Source organism: Nelumbo nucifera, chromosome 4 (genome assembly GCF_055504915.1).
Source record: "Nelumbo nucifera cultivar China Antique chromosome 4, China Antique-T2T, whole genome shotgun sequence".
Classification (NCBI taxonomy): Eukaryota; Viridiplantae; Streptophyta; class Magnoliopsida; order Proteales; family Nelumbonaceae; genus Nelumbo; species Nelumbo nucifera.
Genome location: NC_142652.1, coordinates 25,815,825 through 25,840,513, shown reverse-complemented (window position 1 = coordinate 25,840,513; position 24,689 = coordinate 25,815,825). Strand labels below are relative to the sequence as shown.

Sequence of the window (24,689 nt, the reverse complement as noted above, 5' to 3'; positions counted from 1 at the left end):
CACCCAGAAACTGGTTAGAGTTCTTCACCTTGTTTACATTAATTTTTGTCACCGTGTTGAAACCGTGGTGGCTTTGAGATATTGCATGGTATCCTCTGGGAATCCATAATTCGTCACAAGTTCCATTGGGTCGCATTCGAGAGATTGCCTCATCCAAAAATTAAGATCGCCGAGCTCTCTTTTCAGGGTACGCAATCTCTTACCAGGATCCATGAAAATAGTGGGTCGGATCATCTAAAGATGTTTCAAGTGGGTAGTCATTGGGGGCTTAGACCCATAAGAAAGATGCTGATATCCCACTGAAGCCAATATCCTTCAGGTCAACCAGAGCCTCTTTTCAGATCATATTCTTCCTTTTTCTTCTCAACCAGATACATTTTCAAACCATTCATTCCTTTTAATTCATTAAAAAAAGTTTGTTATTCAATCTAGGGTATAGGGTTTTCAGAGATATAAATTGGGTACGGTTTTAATCTTTGACAATTGTTTTTTAACAAAATAACCATCATTAGAGTCAAAATCCACGATCTCATACTTGCTGGTTCAAGATTTGCCATTACACCAAGCTAAATAAAATAATGGTCACCCCCGATTCCTTTTAATTCATTGTCAAGATGTGAAGAATGAAAACGTAACTATTTTGTTATCAGGTGAATCCAGTTCAACGGGAAATTGGAAATTAAGTTTTAGGTGGTGTTTGGGATTGATACGGATTCCTCAGAATTCAGTGCAGGCCGATTTTGAATTATTTTGGATGATATGGCATTTGATGTGGATAAGAGAGAATCACTGTTAATAATCACTATCAAACAAATTAAAAAATGAATATGGAAAAAAACGGAAGACATAGTAACAATGGTATTAAACAAACAATTTCTTTGATTTTTGAAAAAAACAATAATCTAAAAAATTAGTATAATTTATAAAAAATCTTATCATAAAATCATCATCAATCCCAAACACCTCCTTAGTCCTTTGAACATGCCAATTGTTGGACAATTATTGGGGTTCAGTAGCTACAACTACAAGTGAAGGGCTTCCTTTTCTTTAGAATCCAGGCCGGACTCGAATCTCGATGCACCGGCCGGTTCAAAACCTTACACTCAAGCGCCCATACGTGCATGCAAACCGTAGTATTATTCCCACAAAATAGGCCTATCGACATAGAAAAGTTAATCCCTGAAAAAGAAAGATTATTACGTGCATGCAATCTTCAATAGGTCCCACCTTAGAGATCTGATGCTAAGAATCAAGAATCCAATCTCGTGTCGTGATGGTCCAAACCAGAGATTACGATAATATCGGACCCACTACTCCACATTGGAGGATTATGGTCTAATCTCTCTTACGCATCATGTATGCCAATTGCCATGCTTTAAAAGGAATGACTTTCCTTCCAAATTTCAAGGGAAATTCGAGAAGTTCCACTGCTGTGTTAGGGTAGTTTAACCAATGGTGACGCCCCACGTCGGCCAATGCACGTGAAGCAAGCGATTTAAATAGTTGGGGGAATATCCTATTATTGCTCTGGATTGCTGATGCTAAGCATTAATCCGGGCTCAAATGAAATTCCCATCCTGGGAAGTTGACTGAATTGGGCACAAAGGACGACCTTGTATCGGTCAGTATCCCAGGGTCCACTTCATTCGATTATCTTGTTGATTGAAAAGTCGAATCAAGGGTTGACATCTTTACTATTCAAATATTCTTTCCTTTCCTCTCCTCTCTTGATTAGAGAAAAAGGATAAATGGATAATGAAACGAAAGAAATGCGGATGAAAGACGGAGACCGAGACTGATCCGAATAGCGAATCCTATACTCACTTCATTCTTGATTCTTCTAAGACATCTCAATATGTTCCTTGGGTTTATCAACAATGCCTTTCTTGTAGCATATATCCACCGTCTACAAATGTCAAGGGTCCCCAAAATTGACTGGTGGCAAAATTCAAGCACCTTAGATGCCTTAAACATTGATTCTACCATTCTAGCGTTCACGTCCCGCCTCTAATTAATTAATTGTGCATCAGGCTAGAATTCCGTAACTAGAATATAAAGGCATAGGCACTCACAATTCACAAAGGAATCTCACATGTCTATGTAATAAATTGAATCCGGGCTCAAAGAACAAGCACCATAATTTTGTCTGCACGTTCTAATACCCTTTGATACCTGTCAAAACAAACCCTATCTATTTTTTCTTTTTTTTTTTTTTTTTATCCATTGACTTGCAATAAAGTTGCGTAGCATTTTACTTGCCCATTAGTGAGCTTCCCAACTTTATTTCTTTAGCAAATTTAAAGGTCTACACTTCAGCTTATAGGTTGTCCAGAAATCACTGCACTTCATCTCGAGATGAGGGGACAACAGTTTGATCCGTTCAACACACCTGCAGTGTTAGTGGCCGTTTGAGCCAGTGTTTTCAAAAAATTTGATCGAATTGGACGGTTGGACCAGAAAATTGGGAACTGGTTCCGTTTTACCTAAAAATCGCTTTTTAGACAAAAATCATTGATTTGGTCAATGAATCATTTACTTAGGTGGTTGAATCATCGAACAGTTGACTTGAACAATCATTTTTGGCTGTTTTTTGTTTTTTAAAATTTATTTTATTTTTTGTCAGAACGAACTATCCATTCAGACCGAATGGTCACACCGTTCAACCCAAAAACCAAACCCAAAACAATTCACGGTTCAGTTTTAAAAACCTTGGTTTGAACCATACTCATGTTTGATATAGCTACTGCTGACAACCCAATTCATCAACACTACAGTTGAATCCTGTTTGGTTCCATGTGAAGTGATGCAATGAAACTATCGATCCAGTGTAACAATAGTAGATATAAATGGATGGTTTATTCCAAATTAATGTTTCAGATTAATTCCCAATGGCTGGTAAATTTCCTGTTGATATAACATCATTGACTTTATTGGCTTACCAGAAAATTTAAAAACCCATACCAGACCCCCCTTCCACCCAATGATCCCATCAAACAGAGCTGATGGATTGGCTTCAAAAGGATAAAGGCAGGGGCAAGGCGGTTGGGTGTCAACGAGGCGAGGCTGGGCTTAAAGTATAAATATAACTTTTTAATTTTTGTGTATATAAATATAATGTATGTACATATTTATATACACACAATTTATTACATTTTATAGCCAACTTGCATATTTTCTTTTTATTGCATATATATTCTTTTTAATATGAGCCTTATGCTTTTTAAAAATTTTATTCTATTATATTTTATTTTTATAACTCTCTTTTATCCAAACTAATTAATATATACATACATACTAAAATTATTTGCAATATTTTATGCATTTATATTCATATTTTTTTTATCTTAAAATTAATCATATGTTTTATGGTAATAATTTACCTAAATAAAATTATCCATTTAATTTGCATATTTTCATAGTTACAAAAAGCAAATTTATTTTTAATTTTCTTATATATTTTTCAAATACATTTTTTCTTTCATAGTTAATTTATATTTTATTTTTATTCAATTGTGTAGAAGGATGACAAATAATTTATAATATATTTTTTTAGTTTTAATGGTTTTTGTATGATGGTTACGCCTCACCAACTTGAGGCGCAAGGTGTGGGGTATACATCTCTAACAAATAGAAGCGGTAGCCTCTTAACAGAGGGGCTAGGCACTTTTTTGTAAAATAATAACAGAAATAAAGTGCAAATATAAATTTCTGCAAATAAATGAGAAACACACTTTTTTCAATGGATCCAACAACACTTCAGCACAGCCTTGGACTTCACAAAGTTGATGATACAATCCGAATTGGGCAGAACTCTTGGAGCCTCTAAAACTGGATTCCATCAAAACTCCAAAGTGTCTTTGGGCGAGAATAGTTACTATGATGAGTGATTTCCTGCAAAGTCCTCGTGTTGCACTCTCAAGTTAGATCTTTTATCAAAATAAATTCGATGAATATTCACCTAGCCAAAGAAGGGTTTGAATCTAAATTACATTCAACCAGGTTTTTATTTTTTCCCATCATGGAGCCAAATATCTTTTCCATTTTGCAAAGTGTCAACCAGTTGGTTAGTAAGATCTCCTGCTGATCATTGCAGAGACTTAGGATCGTATGATCGTATCCGACCTGCACCTGGGTTGGGGACTATCCCGATTGTGTAGTCGAAGACATAAAAGGAACATTTAAAACAAAGTTTTTTTTTTTAGAAATATCTTTTCCATTTTTATAAAATATATTGAATAAATTTCCCGCATGAGATAAATGTATCGTTGAATGGTGGATTCTGAGGATTATGCTTGTATTTAAAAATGGGCCTGATGGTGAGGTGATTATTCTTATCCCAGCCTGGACCTGAATCTGGCTTAAAAATTTCTGGGCCTGAAATAGTGCAAACAATATAACCCAGCCCAATCAACATTAAATGGCTTTGGGTAGGGCCTAGGCTGCTCCAAACTTATAAGTATGCACAGTATATGATATAGTTTATGTAGGATGGCAGTACAGATTTTAGATTCCTTGTATCAACTATGAATTGTATTAGAACTTACTGCACAGAGAATAATATCGATTCAGGCTGGGCAAGGGTTCCGCTGAATCCCAGCATGAATTGAACTCCGGTTTAGCCATGACCCGACTTTGGTTGCATGAACATTGCGATGTATAGGCCTATTACATACTCCTTTGCATGAATCATGGATTTGAGAAATTTCATTTGTACCAAACAAAGGGTTGAATTCTTGCAGTTATATTTGTGACTGGTACTCAACATAATGATGAGTTCTTTATACTTTCATAAATGAGCATGGAAGAACAAGACAAGAGCAGCACATCTACACAATGAAAAATGGGTATATATTTGGAGAGATCGTTCGCTTTAGCGGCTCATATCCCCCTGCACCGCTGGAGGTATTGCAACTCCTCTGTTCTGTCTCTCCATGTTCCCATGCCACCCTGCAGATTCAAATAAAATATATCACAACGAAAATTTGACACACAAACATTCAGCCCAAAGGGAGAGAGAGAGAGAGAGAGAGACACCAATAGACATGTCAAAACCACGGTTCTTGAGCTCTCTGTACTCTTGACACAAGGCACATTCCCCACAACAACAATGAACGCAGCAGTCTGTGCACGGACTTTCCTCCAAGAAAAATTGCCCTCTCAATTTGGACCGATAAAAACACGAGTACAAACATGAACAGCCCGTCATACACAGGATTAATGTGTACAGTGCTCCACTTACTCCACATGCTGCCCACATGCACCATAAGATAAATTTCACAATTATATTAGAACCAAAATAAAAGACGACCTCACACTAGGACAGAAAGAGTACTTAAACGCTATTCAACATTTGCTCTTCTCAACACTTACACGTCGATCCCCTATCAACAATTTCTGCAATTCGTCCAAATGTAACACATGGGCACCAGCACGTTAAGCAACCTGTACATATAGATTATCGCCCATCAATCAACAACATCAACAGGATTACCATACTAATTAAAAGCTAGAACATGACATTGTTATCAAACCAAGATTAGATTACTGTGAAGTGTAATTATATATAGCACGCTGTATCTATATTATCTGCAAGGAAATATTGCACTTACAGCTTGAGAAATCATCACAACAGTCACAGAGTCCGGTGGACCAAGGTGCTGGAGTTTGGGGTTGAATATGAAGAGTGGTTTTTGGACGGTTAACTTGGTTTGCAGTACTACTACTTCCTGCGACGCCGGTTGCCATTGGTGGTGGTCGACAATCGAAATGGGGTGGTGGGGGAGGTGCAGATGTTTCCTGAATGTCACCACCAGGAAACGTGGTTGCAGAGGGAGAGAGAGAGAGAGATTTCAGCGATTCGTATTAGAAAGAGAAGATCATATGAATGTGCTGGAGAGGCGCAACCGTTCGTATGTGTCTTCCAACTAGAAGTTCGGTTTGGCAACGGTTAACACTAGGTACGTGGCAGTTGATGATTAGTTGAGATCTGTTTGACCGTTATGATGGGAATTGAGAATGGTATACTTACAGCCTAGTCTGGACTAGAATTGAGAATGGTATACTTACAGCCTATAAAGAGGAATTATTACTTACCAACTGTCAATCATCCTCAGTCCATCCGACATTTAATTGGCAATATTACATATGGAAGGTATTTTGGAGAAATTGCAGCTGTTTGTCCACTTTGCAATTCTCACGACGAAACATTACAACATCTATTTATTGATTGTGATGTATCATGATGAGCTTTCTGGTTTGGTGCTCTAGATAGTGTTTGGGTGAATTTCTGGTGAAGCTATTTCATTGCTTGATAGGTTGGCTACACGAGCTCAGATAGATGATGTTACACAATCTTCTTGTCTCTCCTTCTTCTCCACAAGTATTTCCAATTTTGGTCTAGGGTTTCTTATTCGAGACTCCAATGGTCAGTTTATCTATGCTCGCGTTTTGCAAATACCTCCTTGTTTGGCTCTTGACTCTTGAGACTGAGGCTATGGCGCTCTTTGAAGCTTTTAAGTTTTTGTTGGAACTTCACATATTTTCTATAATTGTTGAGGGAGATGCTTTGATGGTGATAAAAGCTCTGGTGGAGACTACGTCTCCTCCTCGTTGATGTATAAGTACTGTTATAGCCGATTGCAGAACTCACATTCAGAGATTATTCCATTGCTCCGCACAATTTGTTCCATACTTTGGTTGATTTGCCCATCATAATGAATTTCCTTAGGCTTCGAAAAAAATTCAAGTAGTGGATTTCTATTGAAATCAAACGAGCTAACATATCGGTTTGAGTTCTCAAGTGCATCACACGGGGGCCCATTAATAATCATCTAATTAGAAAACTTACAGCCAATCATTTGATGAAACACAAGATGTGACCAATCAAATGGTATTCATTAAATATAATTCACGGAAATGCTTTGATTGGTCAAATGTCTTCTGCCTATATCATTGACTTTCCTAAAGCTCGGTTTAGAAAGATTACAAATATTTAATTTATAAATAGATAGAAAATAATACAAAATATAAGATTTGCATCATACATATTTGTATTTATACTCCATATATATGGTGAGATGGGGCTGTAACGTCGGTGCGAGCTGTGCTCTGTGAGGAGCAGACCAGGATTCAGCGGATGATGGTTATGTCTACGTGCAAATGCAAATTAAGAAGCACCCAATTGGTTGCCAGGGATTTGAGAAATATGGAATTGAGAACCTCCTCTTGCTGGTTCCTTTTGATCAGATTTCATTCATTAAGTTCTATTTGCCACTACCCATGAAAAAAATTTGCCAGTTCGGAATTGATGTTAATTCACCGGTCAGAATTATTGGTGTATAGAATGGGGTTTTTTGACATTTTGAATGTTTATAAGTCTAGAGGAATTCAGAAATGGGTCGGTCCGTATTTTTTTGAAAACATTTTGAATAAATTACAAAGACCAGAGTCAGTGACAAAGACTCCATGAACTTTTGCCGTTAGACAAACACCCCCTCCGTTGGGAATCCTTCAGTCAACCGACTGTTTAAAGTTTCCTAAATGCCCAGACTACCATTCTGTCCTCTTTCCAGAACACGCAGCACAGTCCACTTGTCCAAGGCAAATATGAAGAAGATTCGATTCAAAATGGGTACCCAACCGACTGCTAGATGCTGCGAACCAGGGATTCAGGTAAGCTTCATTTAATCTCCTTACACCTTCCGTATGCCGAGGACCTGATGAGGATCTTTGTGATTTGGTCGATAGTCTACGAAAAGGGGGAGTTTCGGTCGGCGCTGGAAGATGGAATGCTTGAGGAAATCCCAAAAAAAAAAAAAAAAAGAGAGGAGAGATGGCACTGGATAACCGGGATTTATGCCGAAGACGGTCGAAGGTGCGGAGAACGGTGAGGAGAGAATGGCTGGGAGTGAGAGAACGATGAGGAGAGTGAAGGGGAAGCGTTTTAATGGGAGCCAAAATGGAGAATCACCGCAGTAGAAGAAGATGATGAACAGTAAACTTCGAGATTTCGAAAGGGAAGAAGAAGAAGAAGAAAAGGAAAAAAAAAAAAAAAGAAGAAGAGGAAGTAGAAGAAAGAGAGAGAGAGACCGGAGAGAATGGCTGGGCGGAGGGGTGTCGCCGCTTCTCTTCCTTTTCGCAGCCGCCTCTGTTTTTTGGGTTCAAAGAAAGAGAGTGAATAGTGAATTAGGATTGATCAAAAACTTAGGCTGGGTTTTATAGGTTCGGCTTTTAGGAAGTTTAGGGGGCATTTTCGTAATTTTAAAAATTCATGTCAAACCGGGTATTCTGGTTCAATGGTGGGTGGTTTCGGTAAAAAAAATGGAGGGTTAGATGGGTATAAGATTGGCTAATTCAGATGAAGGGGTAAATTGGGGTATTTTTGACTGAAATTTGGTAGGGTGGGGTTTTTAGACATTCTGGGTTGATTGGTAGGGTCAGATTGGGCCAATTAGGCCCAGATCTGGCAGATATAAAAAAGTACTGGTTCGGTCAATCTAGGGCTTCGAAATGGAACCTTGGTGTGACAAAGGGGCAAATAAAGGCAGTTTTGGGTAAAATTTCACAGGATAAGGTTTTTAAACAGTATGAGGTGATTGGTAAGGTCATATTGGGCCATCTAGGCCCGAATTGGAAGGATTTGGAATCCTATCAATTTGGAGTCTTAAAACGGAAGGTTCGATGGAGGGGTAAACAAAGTTGTTTTGGGCTGAAATTTATAGGTGGGCATTTGGAGGTTTTCGGGATCTGATGATGATGTCTGATTAGTCTTGGCGGGTCAAGATCATAGGAATTTGGGTCAATGAGATGTTGTAGAATGGAATCTTGGTTTGATGGAAGGGCAAATGGTGGAATTTAGGGTTGAAACTTTATGGGTAGGTGTTTTGATATATCTAGAGTTTAATGGTGTGGTTTGATCTTTTTGGGTGTATTAAGATCAAGGGAATCTTGGTTCCGAGTGTTTAGGCTAATGAGACATCATAATGGAATCTTCATTTGATGGGAGGGTAAACAAAGGAATTTTGATTTGAAATTTGTCAAGTAGGTATTTTGAGAGGTCTTGAGTCTAATGGTGGTGTCTGATACGATAGTAAAAGTGTAGACAGGGGTTGATCAGGGGCATCAGATTGGTATCAAATGGGTTTAATAGTGGATTTAGCAGCTTTGGGGCTGAAAGTTGGGATTTTTTGGTTTTTGGGTGCTTTGGAGGAATTAGAATGCTTGATCGGGTGTTTAAGGTAAGTTAGAGATTTAGGAAACGAGCCAAACAAAAATCGGGTATTGATAAAGCGGAAGAACAAGAAGGATGGAGAGGTGGTCAGAGGAAGCGCTGATGATGATTTGAGTGGGGATGAAGGCTCCTCTGTTATGGACAATGATAAGAATTTAAGCAGATGAAGGCGAATTTTAGGATTTGTGTAATGAGTACAAGATTATATTTTTCTTTAAGAGGTCGTTGAATGAGTGGGATTAGAAAACCAACGAAATACCAGAGGCCGAGAAGAGGACTACCAAAGGGAAATAGATGGTTGCCACATTTAAGGAGTGTGCTCGGTTCCTCTATCCCCTCTTCAAATTTTGTAGGAAAAAGAATCTTCTAGATAATATTCGTTAAGCATTGTTAGCGGTAGTTGAATGCTGCATGCAACGGGATCACTTGGCTGCAATGGATCAATCCATCAAGCTGCCTATTGGAAATGCACCTTGGTTGTTGGTGTGACTACGGTTGGTGTCCATGTATGTTTAACTCGGAAGAAGATTGAAACCAGCAGTGTGGCTCGTATGATGAGACGACCCGCAAGTATCTACAATCTGTGAAAAGACTTGTGACATTGTGCCAATGAAGGTACCCTACAATGCAATCTAAGGCTCTTGAGTTTAACAACTTGGCTAATGAGAGTAAGTTGTAATCCCTTCTCAACGAAGAAAGGGCACTAATGATGTACGGTTTGGACGCTCCCTGCTAGAGAACATCTCAGACGTCGGGCTTGTAATGTCACTTGGTCGAGCTGCAAGACAAGGCAGTTAGAGTGTTCCAGGGTGCTTTATCTGGTGTGGGCACTCTGATGCTTAAGTTATGATGGAGATTTGAGAGAGCTGAGAGCTTAATAGCAATGGAATTTGAGAGCTAGATCGCGCGTCCCTTGTGAGGGTGGAGGCGAGGCCTTTATATAGGCAAGCTGTTGTGGGCCTCACGATGTTTGTCCGAGATCGTCAGCCCGTCTAGTTTGAAGTTGGTTTCGCACTTGAGGATGGACTCCGAGTGAGCAAATAATACTTATCCATGTCCATTCGAATTGAATGGGGAACAGACAAGATCCATTGACGTATACCGTGATCCCGAGGAGATCGAAGACATCAGGCTTGCTTCTAGAAGGAGGCTACGTGGCACTTCAGTAGGTCGGTGGATGTAATGAGCTACTTAGGCCTCGGTTTAACTAGGTGACCCAAGGTGCCCAAGGTGACTAGGATCGCTGAGGTGTATGAGGTCACTGAAGTGTCTCCACATTATTCTGTCGCTCCACGTGTCATCACATCATTGGATGGGCCAAATTGTCCCTCATCAGGCACAAAACTCAGAGGAAAGGTTACAGTTGATGCCCACATCCAAGGATAGCTAGTTACCATGTCACATTAATTTTACACTAGAGTGTTTTTCCTTTTCCAACCATGTGTGTCTTTTTTCTAATTAATTTATCAGAGATTTCTTTTTTTTTTTCAAGTGATGATCACCGGCGAGATGATAAAAGTATTTCCTGTTGAGAAGCAATGGAGGTATTTTTGGGCGATTTGGTTTCAAAAGAAATGGCAAAAAAGGAAGATAGATAAAGTTTATTAGGGTATTTTGGTAATTTAACACCTTTCGTATTTGACTTAACGGATGAGAGGGTATTTTTCGCAACTTAAAAGTTTGAGGGGTTTTTTGTCACAAATTAAAGTATAGGGGTCTTTATGTGAAAAATTGGTTGTTTTCCTAGCGGTGCTTCAAGGAAGACCACAATGAAGACCGGTGTTACTGAAGCTTCCCTCAGAGTGCTTGTTTCACCGGTGAAATTGGTCGTTGGTTCAAAGTAGAATCTCGGTAAGTTCACATCATAGTTATTAGCCTTTTCTAGGGTTTTCCAGTCATGGCGTTTCTTACACTAAAGCGAGTGTTTCGACTGTCGTAGTTTTCATCGTAGTTTCATTGCAACCTTCATTTTGTACTGAGCCTTTATGTTTTTCCTCACAACCTTCATTTTGCACTAAGCCATTGTCTTTTCATCGCAAACCTCCATGGTTTGGTTTGTTAGTTTTTCCAAAGTAGATGGATCCACAACCCCAGTCTCTGTAATTGCATTTGGGGACCTATTTGCTTTTGGACCCTTAGTCTTCTGCTTTTTGTGATTTGCTCCTTTCATTGATCTCCTTCTTAGTTCATTGATTAGGTGAGTCCAATGGAGTGTGTTTTGGCCTTGGGTTCTTGCTTTTCTTTTGTTGCCTTAAGCTGAGATATGTCAGGTTCTCTCCCATCTATATCTGTTTGTGTCCGTCTTCCTAGTTAGGTTCCTTTCTCTGTTTCTTTCTTTTTGAGATTTTTTTTGGTCTTTCCTTTTCTCCGGTGGGGTCTAGTGCTGCCGTTTGATCTAGTAGCGGTTCATTGCTAGACCCATCTGCCCCTCCTTGTTTTGGTTGTTAGTTGCAGTGTACTTTTGCTTTTAGGTGCTCTCCTTATTGTGTCATCAGTGTTGGTGGTTTTCCTTTTTTGCGATGGGTGTGAAAGGTTTTAAGATGAAAAGAAAGAAACGGATCCAGAAATCTATTGAATTGAAGTAAGTGAGATGAATGTTAAAAAATATGACAATGTCATGAATCGTAGGGTGGCTAACTATTTCCAGATGGTTGATTCGTCCTCAACTAAGAACTTAGGGAAAGGAAAGCCAAAAGGAAGCTAGTAGGTGGTAAAAATTAAAAGAAGTGAAGAAATTGTCAATAATAAGTGTGGGATTGAAAGAATGCCCACCATTGTTAAAAAGTTCCTAAGGAGAAATACTATGGGAATAGGAAGAGAAAAGCTTGTCGTTCGTGGGAATTGGGCAAGTCAAACTGAACAATGTGATAAAGTGGTAGATATTATCAATAATTCAATATCTGTCACAAGTAGTGGAAAAAACAAAAGAATTTTATTGAAAATGAATCGTGATCAGGAGGTAGTTAAGATGGTTAAAACCAGAGTTGAAGATCGGATAATCAATTATGTGATTGGAAATGAAAATAGCCGATTGTCCAAATGGAGATGAGTTATTGTCTAGGCTTGACAAGCCGCTTGAGAGTAAGGAGATTTCAGGTGGTAAGAACTCAAGTTCGTACGATAATGGTCATGACATTCAACTCAGGTGTGATACTGCTTTGAGAAAGGGCACGTACTCCTGTCTCTTCTTCAACTCGGTTAATTGTATTTGCCGGGTCTGGAATCCAATAAGGATCAAAGGGGAGACGAGGAGATGGAGTAAGATCATAAATGAGAGGCTCCTTGAATTTAATTCAAATCCAACTCTGTCAAATACCTTGTTGTGGGTTTCTAGATTTGGCACGGCCTTGTGTCAGAGCTTTTAGAGATCCCTAGCCAAGAATGATGAGGAAGATCACGGGTTTAGGAAGAATGTTAAAGGTGGGCAGTGGAGGGCTGGCGGACATCTCCTAAAATATCTTGTTAACGAGAATATCACCTGGGGAAAGTGCTACCCTCCTTGAGCTATTTATGACAGTTACGAGGAACACGGTAAAAGTCATCAAGTTTTTGTGTTGGGCAATAATATTAATAATAAAAAAGTGAAAAGCCCGGAGCTAATAATGGCGACGTTGGGTACTGGCAAAAAAGAAGAAACTCATGGGAACATTGTAAACTGTGAGGTGTTGAGTTATTTCAACACACTTACCAAAAAACATGAGGACAATAATTTAAGATTTTCAAAGACGTCGAGCATACGAAATGACGTTTCCTCCATGCAACATAAGGTGGGTTCCATTTATTCAAGGGATTGTAAGTTCCTGCCCTACCTAGACAATTGAGGGATCAAAAAGTGACGAAAGCTATCAGTATGAGGTCGAGATTTGAGATTGGTGAAACTAGTAAAGCTAAGAGATCCTTAGCGGTGGAGTTTTAGAAAGAGAAAGATGCGCTGGAAGTTGGAAGTAGGGATGTGATGTTAACCAATGTTGCTTGTTGCTTGGTGGTGATGACCAATCTCAGTCATCGAAGAATGGAGTGTTCTTGGAGGTCAAAACAAATAATTGTTTACACTATTTGACTATCTTCACAATTTCGTCCAATGTCATGAAAATCATATAGCTTATATTGGCTACTACCTTTAGACATTGTAATTGTGCTCAAATTTGGGAAGAAAAAAAAAAAAAAAACTTAATATTGCCTTGGATTGGATTGGCTTAAATCACTTGGAATAATTATTGATAAAAATTATGTAAATAAAATAATTAAGAAAATCTAATAAGGGTAATTAAATTTCTGAAACCTCCCTTGAAGTTTCTTAACGTTGATGAAACTACCCCTGAAGTTTAGTAATTCCAATCACCTCTCCTAAACTTTCTAATACAGTTGCAAGTAGACCCCTGCGATAGAATCTTCCAGAAAAGGGCATGGAAATCTCCAAAAATACCCATGAAGTTGCTATTGAGGCTAATTTCTACAGAAAAGAAAAAAAAAAACAATACAAACTTTATGAACAACAAAAACAAAGAGAATTTAAAGTTGTAACTTTACCTTTGAGTGATTGATAGGAAGGGAAAAATTGAAAAATAAATCAATTTCAGAAAAGAGAGAGAGAGTTTGGGGTAGTGGTTCTTATGAATAGAAAGTACCTGCATGGATATTTTGGACATTTTCATGTTTCTGTTTAGAAGATTCTATTAGAGGGTGTCTACTTGCAACAATGCCAAAAAGTTAAGGAGAGGTGATTGCAATTATCAAAATTCAGGGGAGGTTTCAGCAACAACTAGAAACTTCAAGAGAAGTTTCAGTAATTTACCCAACTAATAAAATTAACAAAAAACATCCTACCTAATTCCTTATGTTTTAGCTTAATTTTCTTGATAAAGCCCATGCTTTGCACCAAGGTTCAAAGTATCGACACATATCGGCCCATATCGGCCGATATGTATCATTCTGAAACCCTTCCGATACGCCCCTATAGTGGGTGTATTGGGGGTCTGACCGGTTCAGGGGTGGAGGAGCCCTAAACTGCCCCCCTGAACCGGTTTAGAAAAAAAATAAAAAAAGGCACAAAAATGTGTATCGATTCGCCCGATATGTCCCTATCGGCATATCGGGCAGATCAATATTTTGAACCTTACTTTGCACAGGCCTCGTTAACAGTATTTATATGACAGTTGACAACTTTCCCATGCCAATAGCATATTACCATGTCCATAGTATAGGCCCATACGACAGTTGGAAGTAGGGAAGTTGGTCATCACCAGGCAGACTGCCTGGTGGCGAACTGCCTGGTAGTGCTCCTTGGTGGCGAACTGCCTGGTAGTGCTCCCTGGTGGCGAACTCCCTGGTGGCGAGCTACCTGGTGGCGAACTGCCTGGGGGCAAACTGCCTGGTAGTGCTCCCTGGTGGCGAATTGCCTGGTAGTGCTCCCTGGTGGCGAACTGCCTGGTGGTGAACTCCCTTGTGACGAACTGCCTGATGGCGAACTCGTCACTTGACTTGCTCCTAGGCAGTCTGCAACTCAGAGGATGGTGGAGCTCCCTGGTGCAGCGCAACCCGACCACCCTCCGCGTGAGGTGATTTTCTCTCCTTTGTAGACGACAAGAGCTGAGGGACCTGCGAGAACTGATTCAGAGGACCCAGGGGTATTTTCCTGGCGGGGACTCTCCGATGCCTAAGTTAGCATTCTGATTACAGAGGACTTGGAGAGAAATGAGAGAGCTAGAGAGCGGGGGTTACCATCCTTTTTTTTCTCTCCCCTGGCTTTGGGGGTCGGAGTCCTTATATAGTGGTGCCCTCACGGGTTAGGTGGGTGAAAAGCCTTCAAATGGTAAGACGTCATATCCCGTCAGAACCGGGGTACGGTGATGAACTCCTCGAGGTTGTTAGGCTGGCGCTTGTGCCAGGCGGCCAGGTCGGCGCTTGGGCCAGGTTGTCAAGTCGGCGCCTATGTCAGTCGGCGGGTCGGTGTCCAGGCCAGGTTGCCAGGCCGGCGCCTGTGTCTGTCGGCGGGTCGGTGTCCGGGCTAGGTTGCCAGGTCGGCGCCTGTGTCCGGGCCAGGTTGTCAGGTCGGCGCCTGTATTAGTCGGCGGGTCGGTGTTCGGGCCAGGTTGCCAGGCCGGCGCCTGTGTCCGGGTCAGGTTGTCAGGTCGGCGCCTGTGTCCGGGTCAGGTTGTCAGGTCGGCGCCTGTGTCCGGGTCAGGTTGTTAGGTCGGCGCCTGTGTCCGGGCCAGATGCCAGGTCGGCGCCTGTGTCCGGGCCAGTTTGCTAGGTTGGCGCCTGTGGCAGGCTGATCTGGCCAGGTCGCGCAGGTCGCGCCAGGCCACGTGCAGGTCGCGCCAGGCCAGCCAGACCAGTGCCCGGGGGGGACACCAACTTGGTAAGTTGTTGCCTGGGTGCTTGCCTACTTGTCACGAGGTGCCTCGTGTCGCAATTTCACTGGAGGGTCAAATCTGCCCTCCTCAGGTCTCACCAGCAGAAATGGATATAGAAAAGTAACAGTGGGAAAGAAATTCAGACAGAGAATCTTGGTTACTATAACATATTTGATATGGTGATAGGCAATTACCTGGAAAAAATTAAGGTGAACACTACTAATGTTAATTTTTACAGGAAAGAAAGTTTGTTAAGGAAAATGCTGAGAAAATTGTTGCAATTTCGCATAAGGTGGTCAGGGAAGACAAGGAGAAGCAGGAGAGTGAAGAAGGGGGTGACGATGAGATGTTGGACAATTGGGAAAACATTAAACCTCTCAATAAAGAAGAAAGCCTTAAAGAAGTTGATGGTAACATGATGTCTTATGAAGAGATGTTGAACCAAGAGATCGCCAAACTGGAGCAGGACAACAAAGGTCCTATTAGAAATGTGAACAGTGATGCAGATTCTTAGTTGGAATGTCCGTGGGGCTGTGAGGAAATGCCTTCGGTGCCAAGTTTTAGAGATTTTGAAAGTTCACAAAATTGATGTATGCTGTCTTATGGAAACTAGAGTTAATCTAGATAAAGCTAAAAAGATCATTAAATCTTTCCCTTTTGTTAATCATATTTTAATTGAGTCAGCTGGTTTTTTTAGGAGGCTTATGGGTTTTATGGAACAAAAATGTTTGCAACCTTCATGTCATTTTTTCTAATGATAGATTGGTTCATGTGAAATTGGCGCTAATGTCTCTTGGAATTGGACATTCATTTATGCTCCTTTGGCTAAAATTGAGCAACAAATTGTGTGGTTTTGGATCAAGGATATTGTTTTAAATTGAGCAATGAATTATAATTCATTTAGGTTGAGTGTGAATAAGAGGGGTGGTAGAGACGTGAGGCCTAGTCAAATGAAGGAATTTAATGATCTCATTTTTGAGTGTGATCTTATGGAGCTGGAAATGGAGGGTAATCCCTATACATGGAAGAACAATAATAAATGGGAAAAACTGGATTGGGCCTTAGTGAATGACGAATGGAGACAGTTGTTTCCCTTGGCTCTCCTAAAAAATCTCCCATTTATGGCTTCTGATCATACCCCATTGGTGCTTTATACCAATTCAGATTAAAATTATGGGCCGAAACCATTCAAATTTGAAGCCATGTGGTGTCTAGATCCGAACCTTGAGCTAATAGTTAACCAAGCCTGGAATTTTAATTCGAATGGATATAGAGCAATGAGATTTATAAGAAAAAGAAGTAATCTCGTCTGTAAGCTGAGAATATGGAACAAAACTCGGTTTGGAAATATATAAAAAAAAATGTCATAATCTCAGCCCTTGAGAAGGTTCAATTACAACTAATTAATCAAGAAAACAGAAAATCTCTTAGGAACCTTGAATTGGTCCTTCAAAAACAATTAAATAATATTCTCTTGAGAGAAGAAATTTATTGGGCCTAGAAAGCTAGAATTGATTGGATCAATCTTGGTGATAAAAATAATAGATTTTTTTCAAGTTTTTGTGACTATAAGAAGAGCTAGAAATAGAACCACCTATATTTTCAACAAAGAAGGTAATAAAATTGAAAATCACTCATAAATTGCAAATTATTTTGCTCATGAGTTTGCAAAAAGATTTAAAGGCGAAGGCTTTGTCAGGATCAATGACTTCATAATAGAGATTTCAATGAAAGTCTCTGAGGAGCAAAACTACTTTATTATTAGAGAAGTTTCTGATAAGGAGATCTTTGAGGCCCTCCAATCTATTGGGGATCTCAAAGCTTCTGGTCTGGATGGTCTTAACGCCCTATTTCTTAAGAAATTTTGGAACATTGTCAAGGATGACTTTTGTGGGATTGTTAAGTCCTTTTTTCTTCACTGGGAAATTGTGCCCCATTCTGAACAAAACGTTCTTAACTCTTATCCTGAAAGTAGAGAATCTAGAGACAATTAATAACTACAAACCCATTAGTCTCTGTAATGTGATTTACAAGGTTATCTAAAAAATTTTGGTGATAGAATAAAACCATTCCTTGATGATTTAATTTCCCCGTACCAAAGTGATTTTGTTCATAATAGACAAATCAATAATAATATCCTAATTGCTCACGAAATGTTCCATTTGATGAGAAGAAAGAAAGGCAAGAAGGGAATTATGACTTGTAAGGTTGTCATGGAGAAAGCCTAGGATAGGCTACAATGGAATTTTATTGAGAAAATCCTAAGGAAATTTGGGTTCCACCATAAATGGATTGGGTGGGTGATGGAGTGTATGAAGATTGTCTCCTTTTAGATTCTTATCAATGGCACTTCATCTAAAGAGTTCAAACCTACTAGAGGTATCGGGCAAGGTGACTCTCTTTCTCCATACATATTTATTCTTTGTGCAGAGGCTTTAGCCAGAAAGCTTGAGAAAGAGGCTAATGAGAATGGAAACTCGATTGGTTGTAGAGCTGCTAAGAAGTGCCCAAAAATCCCAATATTAGAGTGTGCAGACGATTGTATCATTTTTGCTAAACCCTCTTTAGATGCTGGTCTCAAAATTCGAAAGTTCTTTTAGAATATGCTAGGGCCTCAGGCTAGAGTCCGAATTTCAATAAATCAGTGGTTCAATTCTCCGATAACATCCCTAATATATTCCAAAAAATAATAACTCAAATTTTAAAGATTTCTATTCAGTCTAAATCAAAGAAGTATTTGGGTGCCCCTGTTATCAATTCTAGAGTCACGAAAAATACTTTTAAGGATTTAAAAGAAAATGTTAGCACGAGACTCTCAAGCTGGAAAAAGAAAACATTATCTATTTTTGGGAGATCAACTTTGTTGAATTTTGTAATGACCATGATTCCTCTTATCATTATGAGATCCTTTAAAGTCCCTCAGAATACTATTGAGAAAGTTGATAGAATGTAGAGAGACTTTCTCTAAGACAAAGATAATGGTAAAATTCCTATTCATTTTCTTAATTGGGAATAAGTGTGTATTCTAAGGAGAAATGGTGGTTTAGGGGTAAAGAAGCTCAAGTGGATGAATGAAGCTAGCTTGGCCAAGCTTGGATGGAAAATTCTTAATGAAGAAGATAACATCTGAGTTAAAATAGTGAAAGGAAAATATTTGAGTAAGGAGAGTCTGTGGAAGAGTAAGAAAAGGAAAGGAATCTCTTAGGCTTGGAGAGTTTTTTGTACAAGAGATCTCCTGAAAAGGGGTCTCAAATGGGAACTTGGTAATAGTAACTCAATTAAATTCTGGACAGATAATTGGGTTGAGGGTGGCCTCCTATTGGGGTATCCCCCTAATCATGGGACAATCAATGAAGAAGAAGTTGTAAGTGATTATATTGATAAGGAGAGAGGGGTTTGGATGGAGGAAAAAATTCGGAATTTTATCCCAGTGAACATCTGGAACAAAATTAAAGTCGTATTCATTCCGATGGATGGTGAACAAGATAGATTAGTCTAGGGTTTAACTCTGAGAGGTTCTTTCACCATGAGGTCTGCTTACGAACTGTTAAGTAATAGTAACTTCTTGTGTGAGTCCCCTTTGAACCGGTTCTTGACGGTGTGGAATGTTAGTTTCCCCCCGAAGTTAAAGGTTTTCTTGTATCTCATGCTTAATAACAAGCTCCTCTCTGAGGTCAACCTTCGTAAGAGGGGTGCTAATATTGTTGAGGACTATGCTTGGTGTGGGGTTAGGGAGGATGTAAAGCATATTTTCTTGGACAGCATCATTGCTAAGCAAGTTTGGGGTTGCGTTGATATCAATCCTGATAATTTTAACGGGGAGAGTAATCAAATGGTTCATAGGTGGACTACTATTCACAAGAGAGACATTGCAGAGAAAAATATGCTGAAGGAAAAGTATGTGTTCATTCTATGGCAAATATGGAAGAATAGGAATAGGAAAATATTTAAAAACAAAAAGGATGATCCCTACTTATTGCCAAGAAGACAGGCAAGGCGTTTGCAGGGTTTCAGGAGCTTTTAGATAAATCGGATCATAACATAGAGAGGAAAAAAATATAATCTTATTACTTGGATCCCCCCAAGTATGGTGAAATTAAGATCAACTTTGATGCCTCTCGTTAGAGAGATGGTTTTTGTTCTATTGTGGCAGTTGTTAGAGACCATTTGGGCAGGGTCTTGGATTCCAAATGCTTCACTCTCGGCAATACTTCTATTAATGTGGTTGATGCTTGGGCTGCGTGGGAGGCCCACTATCTGGCCCTTAACTTTAATGATCGCCCAGCTACGATTGAGGGGGACTCAAAAATTGTTATTGCCAGCTTAAAAGAGCAGATATCTCCACTGTAGAATCTTAGGAACATCATTTTGGGTTGCTTAAAGTTGAAGGAATTGCTGGAGTGAGGTGTTCGATACAAGCACGTGTTTAGTGAGGCAAACCAAGCGACGGATTAGCTCACTCACAATGTCTTCTTCTCATTCTTTTTTACTTTTAACTCTTGTAATCTTCCGAAGGATCTATATTTTATTTGTTTTAGTGACTTTTGGGGTTGTGCCTCCCCCTAATTTGTGTAGCACATTTTATTTCATATAAAAAAAAGTAGGGGCCTTTCTAATTTACCCAAAAATTTTCTGTTTACCACAACACAAAAGTAAAGAGTAGACAAAAGGGTTAAGTACTAAACACGCAGAATTCTGAATTACAGCTCCCCATAGTCTAATAGTAGCCTACTGTCCGTGAATTTGGCATCAATCCACGGTGAGGATGCATCCCAACTATAAAATTCTGGCCTGGACTGATCAGTCATTATCCCTGAAAAAAGAGTAATGCGGTGAGCGTGGATCGAACACGCGACCTTCAGATCTTCAGTCTGACGCTCTCCCAACTGAGCTATCCCCGCTTACGTGACATTTAGAAATTAAAATTTTAAAATTAACGAGGAGGAGAAAGCATCTCCAATTACAACCCGATAGTAAAATTAATTAAAAGATTGCTTCATTGTGCCAAACGAAATACATCAACAAAAAACGACATTAAAGTAGACTCTCATCCACAACCCTATTTACTTCATAGTTTGATTCTGGGGAGGAACCATCGCAGCTAGTTCATTTTTTTGACTTTGACTCTTGGCCATATTTCCTTGTAATCCTGCAAATGAACACCACATCAGAAAGAAATTCCAGTCTCTTCCATGCATTCGATATTCTTAGAACTAACAACCCCTTAAACATAAAAATCAAACAGGAATTACAAAACAAATCGATAGAATCATATGGGAGAGATCAGAGATCGGTTGTTGGGTTACCAAGTGAAGGGTCGATTCCACGGTTCTTGAGCTCCCTGTATTCTTGACAAAGGGCACACTGTTCGAATAAGGAGTGTATTAGCCAGTCCGAGGCAGGGGCTTCAACTAACCCAAACCTCTGCCTCAACTTTCTGCGATACCCGCGAGATAGAATGCAGGGCGAGAAGGCATAGATAATTCCACTAGTGGCACAAGCTGCAATTTGCACCAAAACGAAACATACGATGATGAAGCCACAATGAAAACAACTAAATCCTTAGAGCATTTGAAGTGGGCCTTCGTTTTCTTTATAATTGCCTTACTTGTGTGTCCATTGTCCAGAATCTCAGCGATCTGCCCGAAAGTTATACAAGGGAAAAATGCTGTGGTGAGAGCTGCAAAATGACAAGAAAATAGAACCCCATTATTAATGTAACTAATTTTTCCATGACACATTGACACCCTTAGTCCGTGCTTAGTTTGGTAGAAATAAAAAAGAAACAGATTTATCAGAATCTTATTGTTAAGAACTTTCCCTCAACTTTCTGTTTCTCTCTCTCTTGTTTTCTGTCAAATACAGAGTTTCTTCATGATCCCCGGATTATCATTCAGCGGTGTAGGTTTCATATCCACACACTTGGGAGGTTTTCACCATCCTAAGATTTCAACTCTCATACCCATAAAGGAAATTAGACAAGTATGGATGAGGTAAGTGTACCGTTGGTTGGATCTTGCATGCAATCAAAGAGCTCAGTTGTCCATGGCGTTGTGCCAATATTGGCACTATTGGCCCGGCGAGCGGGCCTTGTTGTGTAGTGCAACAGCGTTTGCATTCCTGGTGCGGCATTTTGGTAGGAGGTCTGAGGACCTGGGGCGACTCTATTCAATGGAGATCCCACTGAAGAGCTTTGTACAGGTTGCGGAAACGCTGCCACAGCGTTACTCGATGCAGGTAACAGTGAAGCACTTTGTGGGGCTGGTGGAGCTGCCGGAAAGTTGCCTCCTTGTTGAAAATTGTGGTTGTGGTAGGGCGGAGGGGCAATGTGCAGAGGTTGCTCCGCTGGGGGATAAGATTGGTGAATAGGCTGTTGAGGTGGCGGGTAAGAGTAGATTTGGGGTTGGGGCTGGAGTGGTAGGGCGGAGCCTTGGGACTGGAATTGGGGAGGAGGGGCTTGAGGCTGGATTTGTAAAGGAGGATATGGAAGATGTGTTTCACTTTGAACTCTTCCCATTTTCTCCAACTATAGTCTCTGCAATTTCTGCTATACTCAAGGGTCATAGGGTATATTGAAGGTAAGAAATATGGGTTTCATTTTGGATTCTTCCCATTTCTCAAACTATATTTCCTAAGAAATCCCTTTAATACAAGTTTCCGGTCTTGACTTTGAGGAATTATGAACTCCGATTTATGTTATTGTTATTTGCTAGTTTGATATATCATGGCACGGATGGCATTGACATTAAGAGGAGACTTTGACTTGGGGATGAGTATAAACTTTCATAGTTGTACATCTTAAAGAAATCTATGATATGGAATAAGAAAAGAATAAACTAAGGAAAACATGAAATTAAAAGGAAGATTAACTGATAAACTCAACCATGCACAGTCGGAAGAGTGTAAGAACTAAAAACGGCCTACCAACCTCTTATAGTTTAGGCGGAATATAACCTTTTTTTTTTTTTCTCATCAACTGGTTGGAACGGAATAGGAAAGATATTCTTTTCATTTGCTGGATCATTTTCAAGCAAAACTAAAAGGTAGGAGGCATCTGCCAGTGTATTGTTGTTATTTATTTAATTTTTAATCTGTGATCTCTCCCACCATTAAAGGGAATGCTGTTTCATCTTTTTATACTGTATTGGAGTAGTTTAGGGAGTTAAATACAAATTCTATTTGGGGGTTCTAGCTTTTAAACTTGAGCTAGTGGACATCCCAGAGCAAGCTGGTCTTCTCTTCATGCGGAAATTATGGCACCTAAGAGGGGTTTGTTGTTTGCAAAGGAAAATATGCATCAGTTGGTCATTGAGACTTGAGAGTGATATCAAAGTGCTCATGTGCTCATGGATGTGTCAGACCATCAAACTTTCAAGTTTCAATGGGCATCTTAGTGATTTTATCTTTATCGTCAAGAAGTTAGGGCAAAGTGCTGAGTTCTGAACATTCAATTTGTCAAGTATCACTTTCCCCAACATACAAGGTGGAAATCTCAGCTTTTTTTTTTTTTGTAAGGAGGATATTATGTGTTTGGGATCGGTGCAGTTTTCTCATAAAATGATGTCACATCAGAAATCCGTTTTCTGAGAAAATGTCTGTTGTTTGATTAGTTGTTTTTTCGAAAAACTTTTTCTATCCATGCCTACGAAATTAGGAAAGATGTGGTTTGAGAAAATGTCATATTTTGGTGTTTTCCTGTTCTTTTTTACTATTGCTAATAATAATGTGTTCATGTGACTTTGAAAAATGCCTATGTGGCAATAATAAAATGGTACTAAGACTTAATTTGGAAAGAGTATAAATACAAATATATACAGTACAAATAGGTACAAAATAATACATAATATCAGGTTTTGCAGTCTACATTTGTGTATTTATACTCCTTCCAAACTGAGACTAAAGCTGAGTTCGAAAGGAATACAAATGCAAATATATAGAGTGCAAAACCTTATATTTTGTATGTATTAATGCTTTATATATTTACATTTATACTCTCTCCAAACTGAACCTAAATAAAAAATTTTGAAAACATTTTTTAAGAGTCAACATGTTTATGCAGCCCCATTTTATGAGAAAATGCCTCTCAAAACATGACATCATTTCCAAACACCGCCATAATATAACTAGACGATTATAATTTATACCCAATTCAGCCAAAGCCAAGAGATGGCCATCCTTAGGGGCATTTGGGTAGGATGTGAAAGGGCACAAATCCTTTGGCGTTGAATTTTGAATCTAGTTAATTGAATCTGAGCTGCTTTTCTTTTGCCGCATTCATAGTAAGCATTATCGTATCATACAAAGGAAGGAGACGGTGCAATCGTGTTGACTCACAAAGTATGCTCTTAAAGTATGACTTCTTACATACCTTAAAAAAAGTTTGACTTTATAAAGAAAATGTTTGATAAATCTTTTTATTTTTTCCTTTTTCTTTTTTTATAGGGTCGACCATTCACATGGTCGTGAAACTTTTTTTTTTCCACTCTGTTCGTATAAGCTCTGTTACAGTCCCAATCCCTTAATTAATTAATTAATTAATACTGCCTTGGAAAATCAGAGCAAGAACGTTTACTTTTGTGATGGGGCAGGCCGGCAGGGAGCTTTGGGCCTAATTCAATTAATCACACAAGCACGACGCTTCCTCCCAAATGGGATTTGCTCTTCATGGAGAGCTCCTCACACCGATTTCAGAGCCACATCCCATTATGCATCGAAAACATCTCCCCTGAATGATAATATTATAATTACAGAAGATGTTTTTAATGTGCGGCTGAGATATTTCTGTGAGATACATGTGAGGAGCGCTCTATGAGAAACAGATTCAGACTCGCTTTTGTCACAGCCTCAACAGCATCCGGATCTGCTGCAGACATAAACATGTAACAGGGGGTCATGCTGAAAAGGCTAGGCGAAGGAGAGTTACATGAATTTGGATTTGCTCCTAACATAGCACGCCTAACCCTAACTTCACAGTACTTGGAGTGGGGAACATCCCCCTATTAGTAGGTTGTCATTCATGGGGACTTCCAATGCATGAATGTAATGTACTGTGAGGTTAGTGTGAAAGTGCATCCTGTGAGAAGCAAATTCAAATTTAGAGTTAA

The 24,689-nt window shown here is 39.5% G+C and overlaps 2 protein-coding genes and 1 non-coding gene across 3 annotated transcripts; all 3 read right to left on the bottom strand.

The window, feature by feature from the left end:
- Positions 1 to 4,702: 4,702 nt before the first annotated feature.
- Positions 4,703 to 5,831, bottom strand: LOC104603115 (cell number regulator 2-like). The gene is made up of 4 exons (XM_010267058.2): positions 5,610 to 5,831; positions 5,371 to 5,442; positions 5,035 to 5,247; positions 4,703 to 4,947 (listed from the first exon to the last, which is right to left on the bottom strand). The coding sequence occupies exons 1-4, from the start codon at positions 5,743 to 5,745 to the stop codon at positions 4,871 to 4,873; spliced, it is 498 nt and encodes a 165-aa protein (XP_010265360.1). The 5' UTR covers positions 5,746 to 5,831; the 3' UTR covers positions 4,703 to 4,870.
- A 14,365-nt stretch (positions 5,832 to 20,196) lies between these two features.
- On the bottom strand, positions 20,197 to 23,004 carry LOC104603001 (protein PLANT CADMIUM RESISTANCE 4-like). Its single transcript, XM_010266893.3, has 4 exons — positions 21,589 to 23,004; positions 21,194 to 21,265; positions 20,892 to 21,086; positions 20,197 to 20,734 (listed from the first exon to the last, which is right to left on the bottom strand). Exons 1-4 carry the CDS (start codon positions 22,100 to 22,102, stop codon positions 20,649 to 20,651), a joined length of 867 nt encoding a protein of 288 aa, XP_010265195.1. The 5' UTR covers positions 22,103 to 23,004; the 3' UTR covers positions 20,197 to 20,648.
- On the bottom strand, positions 20,414 to 20,486 carry TRNAF-GAA (transfer RNA phenylalanine (anticodon GAA)). The gene has a single exon. It is a non-coding gene; the product is annotated as a tRNA-Phe (tRNA).
- Positions 23,005 to 24,689: the final 1,685 nt, after the last annotated feature.